Here is a 12,406-nt window from a genome sequence, read left to right as displayed (position 1 = left end):
ATAAGCGGGAACTTTGGCCGTCGAATAGGTTTACGCTGATCGAGCGTATCGCAAACAACCCCAGACCTTCCGGCGAACTTCGTATGTGCTTTTGCCATCGCTGTTTCACATCTTCCATATAGCTTTCGCCATTTGTCCCACTACTTGAACGATAGTCGCAATGAATCGTATATTCGGAGCAAAGAAGACGGTGCCGAAGCCAACGCTGGACGATGCTATGAGTAACGTATGAGGGAATCCCAACACCCTGAGAACAGATGCTAATTAATTAAACAGCTGGATACTCGGATATCATCTCTGGATGTGAAGCTATCGAAAATAAATGCGGAACTATCTGTCTACCAACAGAAGCTGGCTCGGATGAACGAAGGAGCTGGCAAACAAGCTATAAAGCAGAAGGCCCTGAAGCTGCTGAAGCAACGAAAGATGATTGAGGCCCAAAAGGATTCGCTACAGACTCAAAGTTGGAATATGGAACAGGCGTCGATGACAACTACAAATCTGAGGAACGTGATGACTACGGTTGATGCAATGAAGGAGGCCAATAAGGAATTGAGGAAGCAGTATGGCAAGGTCAATATTGACAAGATCGAATCTATACAAGACGAGATGGAAGACTTATTGGATATGTCGTCTGAGCTCCAAGAAACTATGGCTCGGTCTTATGCGCTACCAGACGATGTCTCGGAGACGGAACTAGACGCCGAACTAGAGGCACTAGGTGATGAGATGTCTTACGATGTTGAAGGCGAGGGTGTTCCTAGCTATATGATGGAAGACGGCGGTGGTTTGCCACAGTTCGTGGATGAACCAGTACAGGAAGATAAAGAGGAAATCAAAGAAGCTGCCTAGGTCTAGACCTATTTCGCATAATTTTCTTATGTTCTTTCCAGAATGTAAATTTATCCATTTGATGATTCTATGATATAATTTTAGTCACTGCAGGCGTCTTGCTGCTAGGAAATAGTTTCCGAGATCTCGTGGCCCACCAACGTTCCATCCCACAAATGGTACATAAATGCAGCCTTCACTTCTAACCACATCCCAATGCTCTCCTGAGCCCGGAACGGTGGTCTTATGCTCGTTAAACCACTCTCTCAGCTCTCTTTCGTTGATATACTTCGACCAAGTGTGAGTCCCCTCCGGGACAATCCTCAATATTTTTTCCCCCATAAAAATAGTAGTTAAATACGCTGCAGCTGTACGGTTCACAGTGGAAACAAAAATCCAGCCGCCAGGTCTTACACGATCAGTCGCCGCCTTCAGAACCCCAGATGGATTCGGGACATGTTCAAGTACTTCAAATAAAGTGACTGCGTCATATCTCTCTTCCTCGTGTCCCTCGCTGGCTGCCTTGGGGACCGGCATATCCAATAGCGAGCAGAGCCTGTACTCTAATTTGCCTCCAAAAACCAAAGCTGGATCTTGTTTCTTGTGCTGCTGGGCAATTGCCAGAACGTCTTCTGACATGTCAATTCCAGTAACTGAAGACACTCGGGGATTTCGAGCCAGGGATTCAGTAAGAATACCTCCTCCGCACCCGACATCTAGAACCTTGAGACCAGTCTCTCGAGAGAGGGACTGAATTGCATATCGGTCAATTGTGTCGAAAATGAACGATATCCGCAACGGATTCATTTTGTGCAGCAATCTCGATGGACCACTTGCGTCCCACCATGTCGAAGCAAGTGCGTTGAAATGTGAGAGCTCCTCAGCTGAAAAGGCCGCGTTTGAGTGTGATCGTGTCTGGTTATGACGATGGTCGATCGAACGGACCGAGAAGCTGCGTGCGACCATTCTTCGCTTGTCTGTTTTTAATCTCGATACCACTCGCATTAGATACTTCTCCATAACGCGCGAATTCGGCGTGCTGTAATATCGAAATATTGTTCGTTACTAAAAGACTGGCTGCTGCTAACGTTTGGCCTCGTCGTCGTGTCGAACGCCTTTCGTTGGGAGATAGGCAGGTCGAGTTAAGAGGGAGTTTTCCTACCAACTGCAATTCCGCCAATAACCGACCGACTGATTGTTCAACATACAAACACAAATATAAGAATACGCCATTGCTAAAATCAGATCAAATTAATTTCGACATCGGGGTTGATGGTTGATTAATTGATTTCGAAGGAACGCTGAGACGTTGGCTCAGCCATTCCCACTCCAAAGTGATTCGTTCCAACGTGTGAGATTTTCTACGTAAGGTTCGGTGCGAGTTACAATCGTCCATAGCGAGTCGCCGGGGCGAAGACAGATAGTACCGTAACAATAACCGTATTTTATTACATGCTTCCAAATCGGCCCGTTTCAAATAGTCATCCCATCAACATATTGACTGCCCATGGAACTGATAAAGTACGGAGGTCGGTGTACATTTGACCAGTTCCGACAAACAACACCGGGATGCCTGTGGAATACGTCATGTTAACCATACTTCCAATCATATCGCCAACTGTGTCGCATTTGCTAATTAGGAAAAAGTCAAGATTGCGAGCTGGGCCAAACGCAGCGTTGAAATTGCGAGCCTGTAGGACGGAATCCGTGCCAACGAGTGCCTCACCAACCATAACAATTTTGTCGGGATTTGCGTATTTTGCAAATTTCTCGAGTGATGACATGAGTCGCGTATCGTTATGGCGGCGACCGGCGGTGTCGATGAGGACGACATCGAAGCCATGCTCACGACCGTAATTAATAGCATCACGAGCAATATTAGCAGCGTCTTTACCATAACCCTTCTCAAAGAGCTCAATTTCACCTCCTTCACGCTCTGTAAGCTTTTTCAAGTTTCGCGCATGCACACGTAACTGCTCAACTGCTCCCGATCTGAATGTATCACAAGCCGCGATTAGGAGCTTCATGTTGTTCTGCAACAACCAAAACGCAATCTTCGACAAGTTGGTTGATTTCCCAACGCCGTTAACCCCAACTACTGAAATGACATATGGGCGTGGAGGAGTTGCTGATTTTACGCGCTGAATCTCATGTAACAAGTCAACTGAGGTAGATGGTGTCAAAATCTTGCGTAGAGCATCCTCCATTGCTGCTCGCACTGTTTTCTCAATCGACGTCCAGTTGCCTGTCTTCGTACCCACCAAGCTCTTATTGACCACATCACACATATGCTGAGCGACTTCTGGAGCAACATTTTTCTTCATTAAATGGTCCTTCATACCAGCCAACGCCTTGTCCAAGTCCTGCTCGTTTAAGACCTTGCTTCCAATGATGTTGCGGAAAAAACCAAAACCTGAGGCTAACGCGGCACCCGCACCACCAGTACCTTCAGTCGTCCCTGAAGCGTCTGGAGTGGCAAGAATTGAGTTGATTTCAGACGAGAGATCTTTAAGAATGAACTCTCCTGTTTTTGTTTTGGCTCCCCAGTTTTCAACATTCTCGTCGTCTAACAGTGGATTGTCATTATCGTCTTCATCCACCGCGACATTTCCATTCGCATCGGCAGTAGAGAAATCAAGTGGACCCTCGTCGTCAGAAATGTCCCGGGCCGATCCATCAATATCCCACTTTCTCAGCTTTTTAACAGATTTCTTCACTGGAACTTCATCACCACTCGACGCAAACGGAGATTCCCGTCCGACTCTGGCCTTGATTCCACCTCGACCCCCCCGCCGGCCACCGCGCTTGCCCAAGGGAAGCTTCTTCACAGACACCGGCGCGGCCCTTGCCGCATCATCGATGCTATCTGAGCTTGTTACACGCGATGGGGCTTCCGATGTATCTTCGGCCTCATCGCCGCTAGCAACTTTCTCCCCTGGAACGTCATTGGACGGCACTGACACTTCTCCCACCTTGCGACCGGCAGAGAGCTTTTCTAATTCGGCGTATCGCACCGCGAAGTAGTTGTCGAACCTGCACACAGGTAACGATTCCGGATCCTTATCTTTTAGCTCATCACCATAGAGGGTGGTGAACAATTTTTTGACACTGGCAAGGAGTTCATCAATGAACGAGATCTGGAGCAGAGACTGATACACGGCCTGGCTTTGTTAACTTCCTTGCCAGCAATCATTGATATAAACACCATAATACACTTACAACGACAATAATACCAAAATCATTCGCGGTTGTCCATTTTACTGTATACCGATCTTTGGTCAGCGAACTTTGTTCGCCGGAATGACCGCGATCCTCAATGAAGATGTCAGACACCAACGAGTCGACAATTGCCGCAGAAACAGGCTGATAACACTTTTGCCAGAGCACAATTCCACCCGTGGTGAACACCGTAAAATAGTCAATCATAGTTAGAATCTTCCAATTGCTACAAGTCTGCAGAAATAAGGGGCCAGCTATGGTGCTGCAAGTCGAGGATTGGTTGGAAGACAAGTTTGTCCGAAGAAAGTGAACACTGCCAAATTGTGGCGGGGTTCGAGGTACAAGACCCGCGCAGATGTGCGTTAGGGCGTCTCCTGAACTCCGCGCTCCACTTTATGACAGGCAACTTCGCCTGACTCGCCTGCACCAACGTTAACAAATTCATCAGCACGTATATTGCTGAACCTCGTTTGTACAAGCTATAGATAGCCTTTGGGTTTTGTTGTTTAGTTTACGGTGCCTAGAACATCACCGGATATATACACAGATACAGGATATTGCATCTCGATATTCAAATCAAGAAACGTTTCAACGATGGCCTTACCAAAGCGAATCATTAAGGTTAGTGTTCGGTGTGATAATATCGTGGACCTTTCTCGTATTAGTGAAAGAGATGCTAATGTGATCATCTTTCTAACAAATAGGAAACTGAACGTTTAGTTAGCGACCCGGTTCCTGGCATCAATGCGGTCCCTCACGAGGACAACTTGCGATACTTTGACGTCACCGTTGACGGTCCATCGCAATCCCCCTATGAGGGTACGTTTTATACCAGCAAGCTAATACTGGTGATTTGAACCCGTTTTTGCGGCTTTTTGTCGGGGAAGGACGAGGATAGGAAAGTTTAGCGCACGTACTAACACTCCGAAATTGCAGGTGGTGTCTTTAAGCTGGAGTTATTCCTTCCGGAGGAGTACCCCATGGTCGCTCCTAAGGTCCGGTTTCTGACAAAGATCTACCACCCAAATATTGACAAGCTAGGACGGATCTGTCTAGACGTCTTGAAAAGTATGTCTAAGTGCATGAGTGTCTTCTACTCTGGCAGTGCATGGCATCGCTGACATGATAATAAAACAGCAAATTGGTCACCAGCGTTACAAATCCGCACCATCTTGTTGTCAGTACAGGCTCTACTAGGAGCTCCCAATCCTGTACGTATGACCGCATGCATATCTTTGCCTTAAGTTGAGATGCGGGAAATGGCTAACATTGGAATCAATAAAGGATGACCCTCTTGCAAATGACGTCGCACAGCGATGGAAAGAAGACGAACGGGCCGCAATTAGTACAGGTATGTTGACTTGATTGTAAAGGTGGTATTGAATGCTCATCGGAGTAGCTCGGGAATGGACACAGTCGTACGCGAAGTCAGATGATGCCTAAGTCTCACCATATCCTTTCGTATTGATAAAGCAGCTATCGTAGACAGGAGCGGTACTTCGAAGCAGGAATGTGATCATATGAGTAGGCAGATTATACCAGTCCAGACCCGGTCGGAGTTATACACCATGGTTCAATTCACGGGAACGATTATATGCATAAGGGAAATCGTCTTTAGTTTGATATAGCAACTACTGCGCCGCCACGCCGCAGCATAGATGAGCACGTGCGCTTATTTCAGGTTTTTGTTTTTGCAGTTGATATGTTATGGTACTATATGTTATCTTGTACGGAGGAACGGGTGCTTATTTGTCTGTTTTGAGTTTAAATTGACGCTCGATTGGGCTCATTCGATGACAGTAATTCCGTGCCAGACTCAAACTGGTGTTATATGAGGTAACCAAACCTGTGCAGTTGATCTGCTATAGCATATGGTCGTCCCGCTATGTGAATCCTGCCTTTCTTGCCTGAAAGTGTATTATATACAACCTAAATAATTATGACAACACCTTCCATTTTAAACGTTCCTTTGATTTCGCTCACTTTTAATTTAGCGTACAACGATAGGGATAATGACGATTTTATCAAAGGAGCCACGCCGCCCGCGATGTAAAACAACGGTCATGTTCGTCTCTTTATAATGGAATTGGTCGTTTAGGTGGTAAGCTCCATGATACTATTATGCAATGTTAGCAAATGGTCCAATGTATACATCTAAATAATGCTCGATTGTGCTGAATTGAGCCCTATGATCCGTGATTCTGTACTGACCTGCTGACAATATCGAAGTTGTTTTGTTTTAGGGCCTTGATCGCCTTTGCCCGCGATACACCAGCTTGAGTCATAACAAGCTCGATATCCTTCTGTTCCATGCCAGTATCGTCAACGTCGCCTTCCTCCTCTTCCGCAGCGGCTTCTGGGACAACCTCGGCCTCCTTCTCCTTGCCCTTTCCTTTGTCCTCGGGAGACGCCTCCACCGCAGTAGCCTGGGACGCAGCCTCGGCAGCCTGCAATTGCTGAGCAATGTTCGCCTGAGCAGATGCGCTCAGGTCCTCGATCTTGGCCTCGCCAAAGACGATGTAAACGCCGGACGACGCGGATCGGTAGACGTCGGGGTTCGAGATGACAAACAGGATGTTCTTAGACCGGCGGAGAGTGACACGGGTGATTCCGGGGACCTGCTTCAGGCCGAGCTTGACGACAGCCTTGCGCGCCTTCTTCTCGTTGCGGGAGTAAACGGCGACGGAAGCACCTGCGGGGATGGCGCCGTCCTCACCGGCAACTTCATCGGCGGACGAATCTGAGGCGTCGTCCTCGAGCGTCGCGTCGTGGGAGTGAGTGTGCTGCTCCTCGGGCAGGTCGGTGATGTCTTCGATCTTGGCTGACATTGTCAATGGAGATATTGGGTAGATTGTAAGGCAAATGCTCTCGTAGTATTCAAAGTTCTCGGTGTTGCTCAATGACGATGTTGCTGGCTCTGGTCGGCCATTGTAGGGTTTAGTATGGCACTAGTTTCATCCCCACAGATTGACAGGGAGGGGAGGATGCTAGGGTTCATAAGCAGTCACGCGCAGTCCTGGGATCAGGGTCCCTCGATAGCGACACACAACTGTGTCATCAGCGGCATGATTATGCCGCATGCGTTGACAACGTGCGGCTGCTTGCTACTAGCCACGCTCGCGACCGGTGTGGCTGTGATCCTGGAACTGACAAGGGTAAGGGTTACGGCAAGTTTGGATGCACGGGCGACTCTTTTCCGCGCGGCGCTCCGAAATTCATCTCGGCTCAGATTATGCTACGCATTGACACGACAGTTTTGCTGTGCAGCTTCGAAATCACAGATTATATAGCAAGGCTATTGGTGGTATGGTCGTTCTAGATCGTAGTTGAATGGAGCATGAAAGAATCAACAAACTATGACATGATGTAAGCATTATTATGGCCCGTTATCAGTTTAGTACTAGTACACTGTGTATATCCGAAACAAGACAACGACAAAACTGGACAAACAACAATAAAAACGCCCGTTAATGGCCAGGTAAGCGATAGAATACAAGTAGAAATACATGAAAGTGAACCAACAAAACAACAATTACGCCCAAAAGTCCACAACAAACCAAACAGACAGTTGATGGCAACTTTACGTTTCAGATGATATAGTCCAAAATATACAAGCAAGCAATTTAACCCTTTACCATTCCCAAATCAGCATTGCCTGAGAAGGCATATTCATTATGCGTAGTCTTTGCGAGGAGAATTGTGCACATCTTGATGTACGCAAAGTCCGACAATCACCATTGTCACCAAAGTAGCATCTGCATATCTGCATCAAAGACGCGCTATACAGCGATCAGCCAAGGCTCCTAAGACTTCCCTATAGTTGAAACATAGATCGGCCAGCGACGTAGGCATTAGGTGAATCAGCGGGGGGCAATTCACTCGTTGGAGTCGTGGCAGCGGAGCTCAGATTGATATCAATGTTCTCACATGACACATCTGCATGACGTTAGCGCCCACACATAACATAGACACTTTGGAGAGTAATCTCAATACAAGGGTACTATACCTGACAGCTGTGACAATGCTGTCATGTATCGACGAACAAATGCTTCAGTGCGGTTTAGGTCAATTTCGAGCTTCAATTTTTTTTCTTCATGTTTGCGTATTTCTATGACAATTTAGTATTACTGTATCGGCAGATAGTGAGATTGAAAAGGTCAGCTACCTGTCGGGTCACTCCGTACGGTTTCGTCCAGGTTCTGGAACTCCGTCGACTCCTTTATTATCGATCGACGTATCTCAGAAGACCGGCGCATAGACTTTCGCAGGGTAGCCACCAGATATTTCATCTGATCTGCATCGGGAAGTGTGGAAAGGTCGAAGCCAGACATGGTCCGCGAGAGCTTGCGGGCCGGATGATGATGATGCGCTCTGGCCGGCACGGTCGCGTCAGGTGAGATGTCGAGCTGCGAGCTGCTTGGAAAGGCCGCGTTCATGGCTAGAGTGTCGGAACAAGGTAGTGATGGTGCAGGACGCAGAAGAACCTAACCAACGAACAGGAGATGCCTTGAGGGGGGATTGAAGGGCGAAGTGGAGAATGTCGTAGGTGACTTTGACGGTGGTGATGCCGATGTGCTAGCTGGGCGTAGTCTATTTACTTCCGACAAGCTCATCAGCTCACTGGCCGCACCCGCACAGACCACAGTCATTCATTTCAACCCCGATAATTCGCTTGGAGCCCGACTATTCCCTAACCTCCGTTCTCACCCGATATCATCAATCGCTATTCTGTTGCTGGACAGTGGCAGCACAAAGCTAATTGCTACAGACCGACAGCAAATAATGCTTGAGTCATACGTGAATACACCTTATCATACAATATTGTCAGGCGCACTTCAACTGTCGCCAGTGCCGATTCGTTAGGAGTCGTCGTCGCCCACACGTAAATTGTGCCATGGTCCAAACTGGCCCGCTACCAAAGTACGAATCGGGTTCCTCCCGCGCCACCTCAATAATCTTCACAAACGAGCCAACTGTCGTTTTCCAAATATAAATATCGGGCGCATCCTGGTAAGTGGACGCCATGACGCAGTCCCCGTCGAGCTGAACGCGACCGAAGTCCACTGTAATCTCTTAACAACGATATATTCGCTTGAACCGAGCAACGATTTTAGGAACAACTTCAAAGCATGCTATTGTTTTACGCGCTTATAGGAGCATGAATGATTGTTATATGGCATGTCAGGTTCGCACAGCGGAACGAGCGTGGATCAAACCGGAGTATTGCAAATTTGCTTGCAGATTGTCCCAGCTGTACACAGAAGCTCAACTACTGTTGCATTGAACGCATATGGACAGTGCATCGCGGCGGAGGCTACAGCTCTGCTTTGGACAAGCAGTACACGGACCATTCGATGCAGCTCTTGTAGCCCACATACATAAGTCACGCGATTTGCTCAATGAATCAACGCCATTTTTGTCGCACTCACTAATCACCTACAAGGAATCCATGAAACCATTGATAAGGGCCCGAATAAATAAGTTACAAACCATTTACAAGACGTATCAAACCAATACAAAAACCCATGCGCTATATGTCAGAATGTGACCAATGAAACGAAACAAAAAGCCATGAATAAGGTGAACTCAGATCTCGTCTATATCACGATTTGTTAGACTTTCCAATCCCATGCGCAAAGGAACAAGACGAATTGCGACATACCAATATCGAACTCAAAGTTGCACTCCTCGTCACCCTCGTGACCGTATGTATCAGTCTCGTTAATTTTAGCAGTCTCCGGCTGCAGAACAATCCTTGTTAGATTATGGCAACAAGAGTGCATTCTTAAATAACGACATACCAGCTCGCCATAGTTCTTCAAACTTCGCGCTTCATCGGCATTGTATTTCAAAATAACATCTCCCTGATTGTCTTGGAAATCTCTCAGAGACAACAGGATAATATCACCCTGGTTAATCCAGACCTAAACCCGCAGATTAATACTATCTCACAAGCTTTAGATGGTACAGCATACTTTCTTGCGCAGCTTTCCTCGGATGTGAGCCAACCGCTTCTCGCCGTCAAAGCACAAAGCCTCAAGGCGACCATTTCCAAGCATCTTCACCACTTGAGCGTATTCTGTTTTCCAGAATTACTTATTAGCATGCTATTCCCTCTGATATTCGCATCCACTGGGTTTGCATATCCAGTCGCCACCGAATCCAATCTCGCTCGAATGACATTGAAATACGTATTTACCTTGTCCATCTTCCTTAAAAACCAGCTCACGCTTCTCATCATCATTCTCATTTTTTCCCCTCCGACGATTCTGAGATTTTGATTAGCTTGTTGTTGATTTTGACGAGAAAACTGAGTAGCATGCGACATGTTCCGCAGTCGCTGTGGTGTCCAAGGACATTCATAAATTATAGACTTACTTTGCCACCCTATATGACAAAATGTTAGTACCAATTTCAGAATTGTAAAATAAATATCATCGGTGTTATGAGGGATCAATACATACTTTTCCTTTGTTCTTCGGCATGTTGACGAACGACCTGTAGTTCTCTTATGCGAAGCTACGCGATGTCCTGGCTAAATGTATTGAGAATAAAATAAAACTCCGTACGCAGAAACCCAGTTGCCAAGTTCACAACTTTCTACCTGCAAAGGAGCTAAATAACGTGGTGAAGATGAGATAAATAAGTGCAAGAGTAATATACAAAGAGAAACGTAATTTTGGGCCGCTTCCAAAAAAATTGCCGCCAGTCGTGGCGGTATGAGGAGTACGCTTGGCGCGTACGAGCCTCGACTGTATGCTGACGGACATTTCAGCATGCGAATCGGCAACAGGGCGACATTCGAGCTACTGCAACGACTGTTACGGCTAGACATTATCATTTCCAAGACGGCGAATATAGACACATAAATAGAATCGTTGCAATCCTCAGGATGTATCAGCCGCCTCATCGACCTCCGTCGTCACCACCGCTTCATCATCCTGTCCCACAGCACCCGATTCCGCCAATGCGATCACCTCCTCCAGTCCAGCAACCGCAGTCATTGAACAGCAATCCATACATACCACAGCCGGGTGCTTCTGGATATGGCGAAGGAGCTGGGGACGCGGGACAGGGCCGGTATGGCAACCTGTTCAATGACGCGACGGCCCAGGTGGGCCTTCAAGTGGGACGAAATGCCATGCTGGCGGGCCAGGAATACGTCGAGCAGAATTTTGGAAAGTACTTCTCGGTGTCAATGCCTACGCTAAAAAGTTACTTTAATGTTTCCAATAGCTATGTGTCGCGGAAATTGGGTTTAGTACTCTTCCCTTGGCGACACAAGGTAAGTCGTCGAATGTCGTGGATAAGACGGATAATACTGATGACAACAGCCATGGGCAAGGCAACCGAAACGATCAGAAGTTTCGGGCACGATTGAAGGGTATAGAGACCCAAGAGATGACATCAATGCGCCGGATATGTACATACCAGGTTGGTTTTCAACTAGTGTCGTTCTCGCCGGACGCGATGCTGACACGTGTGTATGTAGTCATGGCATTTACGACGTACATCCTTCTATCCTCTATTCTGGCTGGTATTCATGGTGTTTTCCATCCTGAAATTCTTGGCTATATTGCATCAATGGCGTTTGCTATTGTTATTTTTGAAATACTCGGCTTAAAGCTAGGATGCTATCTGCTGAGTATTTCAAACGAGTCCCAGTTGTTGGACTTGGTCGCATACAGCGGGTACAAATTTATCGGGTATGCGGGAATTGCTAAATGTCCAAATGCAACTAATGCTAACGAACGGTAGGGTTATTCTGACCATGATTGCGGGCAGTGTTATTCCCGGCCTACTGTTCAAGTACATCGTGTTTCTGTACACGTTCGCGGCGAACGCGTTCTTTTTGGTACGTGTCGTTGCAGTTGTCAGAAAGTACGAATGCTAACATACAACAGCTGCGTTCCTTGAAGTACGTCGTCTTGCCGGAGTCTACGGTCAATGCTGCGACATCGATGACCACAACTCAAAGACAACGCCAGAGGCGAATTCAGTTCTTGTTCATGTATAGCTTTTTGTGTCAGTTTGTCTTGATGTGGCTGCTTATCAAGAGTTAGTGAAATAGCGAGTTAATGGGATGGTGTGAGTATACAGGAGTTGTTTGATGTACAGTACAGACTCAGCATTTGAGCGTGCGATGTTGGTATGCATGTACACACAATAAGTACAGGATGACGTAGATAATTTCCATCGCTGCTGCAACTGCCGCCAACGTTTTAACACTTTGTATAATAAATGATATGAATTTTGTTCTGGTGAAGTACGCGAAATGGGATTCACACAGGTGGATGAATTATGACGGCGAACACGTTAATTCTCCTGACGTTATTGTCTGTAGTCGGCATTGTTC

The 12,406-nt window shown here is 46.9% G+C and overlaps 8 protein-coding genes across 8 annotated transcripts; 3 read left to right on the top strand and 5 right to left on the bottom strand.

The window, feature by feature from the left end:
• The first annotated feature begins 63 nt into the window (after positions 1-63).
• POJ06DRAFT_257655 (Snf7-domain-containing protein) lies at positions 64-872 on the top strand. Its single transcript, XM_056188176.1, has 2 exons — positions 64-226; positions 277-872. Exons 1-2 carry the CDS (start codon positions 161-163, stop codon positions 850-852), a joined length of 642 nt encoding a protein of 213 aa, XP_056042116.1. The 5' UTR covers positions 64-160; the 3' UTR covers positions 853-872.
• Positions 873-1,929, bottom strand: POJ06DRAFT_257654 (S-adenosyl-L-methionine-dependent methyltransferase). The gene has a single exon (XM_056188175.1). It carries the CDS (start codon positions 1,849-1,851, stop codon positions 937-939), a length of 915 nt encoding a protein of 304 aa, XP_056042115.1. The 5' UTR covers positions 1,852-1,929; the 3' UTR covers positions 873-936.
• POJ06DRAFT_296494 (SRP54-type protein) lies at positions 1,930-4,329 on the bottom strand. The gene is made up of 2 exons (XM_056190550.1): positions 4,051-4,329; positions 1,930-3,992 (listed from the first exon to the last, which is right to left on the bottom strand). Exons 1-2 carry the CDS (start codon positions 4,255-4,257, stop codon positions 2,313-2,315), a joined length of 1,887 nt encoding a protein of 628 aa, XP_056042114.1. The 5' UTR covers positions 4,258-4,329; the 3' UTR covers positions 1,930-2,312.
• Positions 4,330-4,565: 236 nt separating this feature from the next.
• On the top strand, positions 4,566-5,601 carry POJ06DRAFT_138822 (ubiquitin-conjugating enzyme/RWD-like protein). Its single transcript, XM_056184496.1, has 6 exons — positions 4,566-4,671; positions 4,755-4,869; positions 4,987-5,118; positions 5,188-5,261; positions 5,335-5,401; positions 5,450-5,601. Exons 1-6 carry the CDS (start codon positions 4,645-4,647, stop codon positions 5,491-5,493), a joined length of 459 nt encoding a protein of 152 aa, XP_056042113.1. The 5' UTR covers positions 4,566-4,644; the 3' UTR covers positions 5,494-5,601.
• Positions 5,602-6,144: 543 nt separating this feature from the next.
• Positions 6,145-6,878, bottom strand: POJ06DRAFT_269753 (NAC domain-containing protein; the record flags this gene model as incomplete). The annotated part of the gene is made up of 2 exons (XM_056189390.1): positions 6,145-6,166; positions 6,262-6,878. The coding sequence occupies 2 exons, from the start codon at positions 6,876-6,878 to the stop codon at positions 6,145-6,147; spliced, it is 639 nt and encodes a 212-aa protein (XP_056042112.1).
• A 738-nt stretch (positions 6,879-7,616) lies between these two features.
• POJ06DRAFT_138686 (uncharacterized protein) lies at positions 7,617-8,740 on the bottom strand. Its single transcript, XM_056184495.1, has 3 exons — positions 8,216-8,740; positions 8,057-8,158; positions 7,617-7,986 (listed from the first exon to the last, which is right to left on the bottom strand). Exons 1-3 carry the CDS (start codon positions 8,484-8,486, stop codon positions 7,865-7,867), a joined length of 495 nt encoding a protein of 164 aa, XP_056042111.1. The 5' UTR covers positions 8,487-8,740; the 3' UTR covers positions 7,617-7,864.
• Positions 8,741-9,625: 885 nt separating this feature from the next.
• On the bottom strand, positions 9,626-10,725 carry POJ06DRAFT_257641 (uncharacterized protein). Its single transcript, XM_056188174.1, has 5 exons — positions 10,515-10,725; positions 10,429-10,437; positions 10,250-10,319; positions 10,026-10,129; positions 9,626-9,974 (listed from the first exon to the last, which is right to left on the bottom strand). The coding sequence occupies exons 1-5, from the start codon at positions 10,533-10,535 to the stop codon at positions 9,663-9,665; spliced, it is 516 nt and encodes a 171-aa protein (XP_056042110.1). The 5' UTR covers positions 10,536-10,725; the 3' UTR covers positions 9,626-9,662.
• Positions 10,726-12,356, top strand: POJ06DRAFT_257636 (YIF1-domain-containing protein). The gene is made up of 5 exons (XM_056188173.1): positions 10,726-11,335; positions 11,385-11,484; positions 11,543-11,756; positions 11,809-11,905; positions 11,955-12,356. Exons 1-5 carry the CDS (start codon positions 10,943-10,945, stop codon positions 12,111-12,113), a joined length of 963 nt encoding a protein of 320 aa, XP_056042109.1. The 5' UTR covers positions 10,726-10,942; the 3' UTR covers positions 12,114-12,356.
• Positions 12,357-12,406: the final 50 nt, after the last annotated feature.

This window comes from Lipomyces tetrasporus (genome assembly GCF_029532465.1).
Source record: "Lipomyces tetrasporus strain NRRL Y-64009 chromosome Unknown POJ06scaffold_8, whole genome shotgun sequence".
Taxonomy (NCBI): domain Eukaryota; kingdom Fungi; phylum Ascomycota; class Lipomycetes; order Lipomycetales; family Lipomycetaceae; genus Lipomyces; species Lipomyces tetrasporus.
This window is presented reverse-complemented; position numbering and strand designations above follow the sequence as displayed.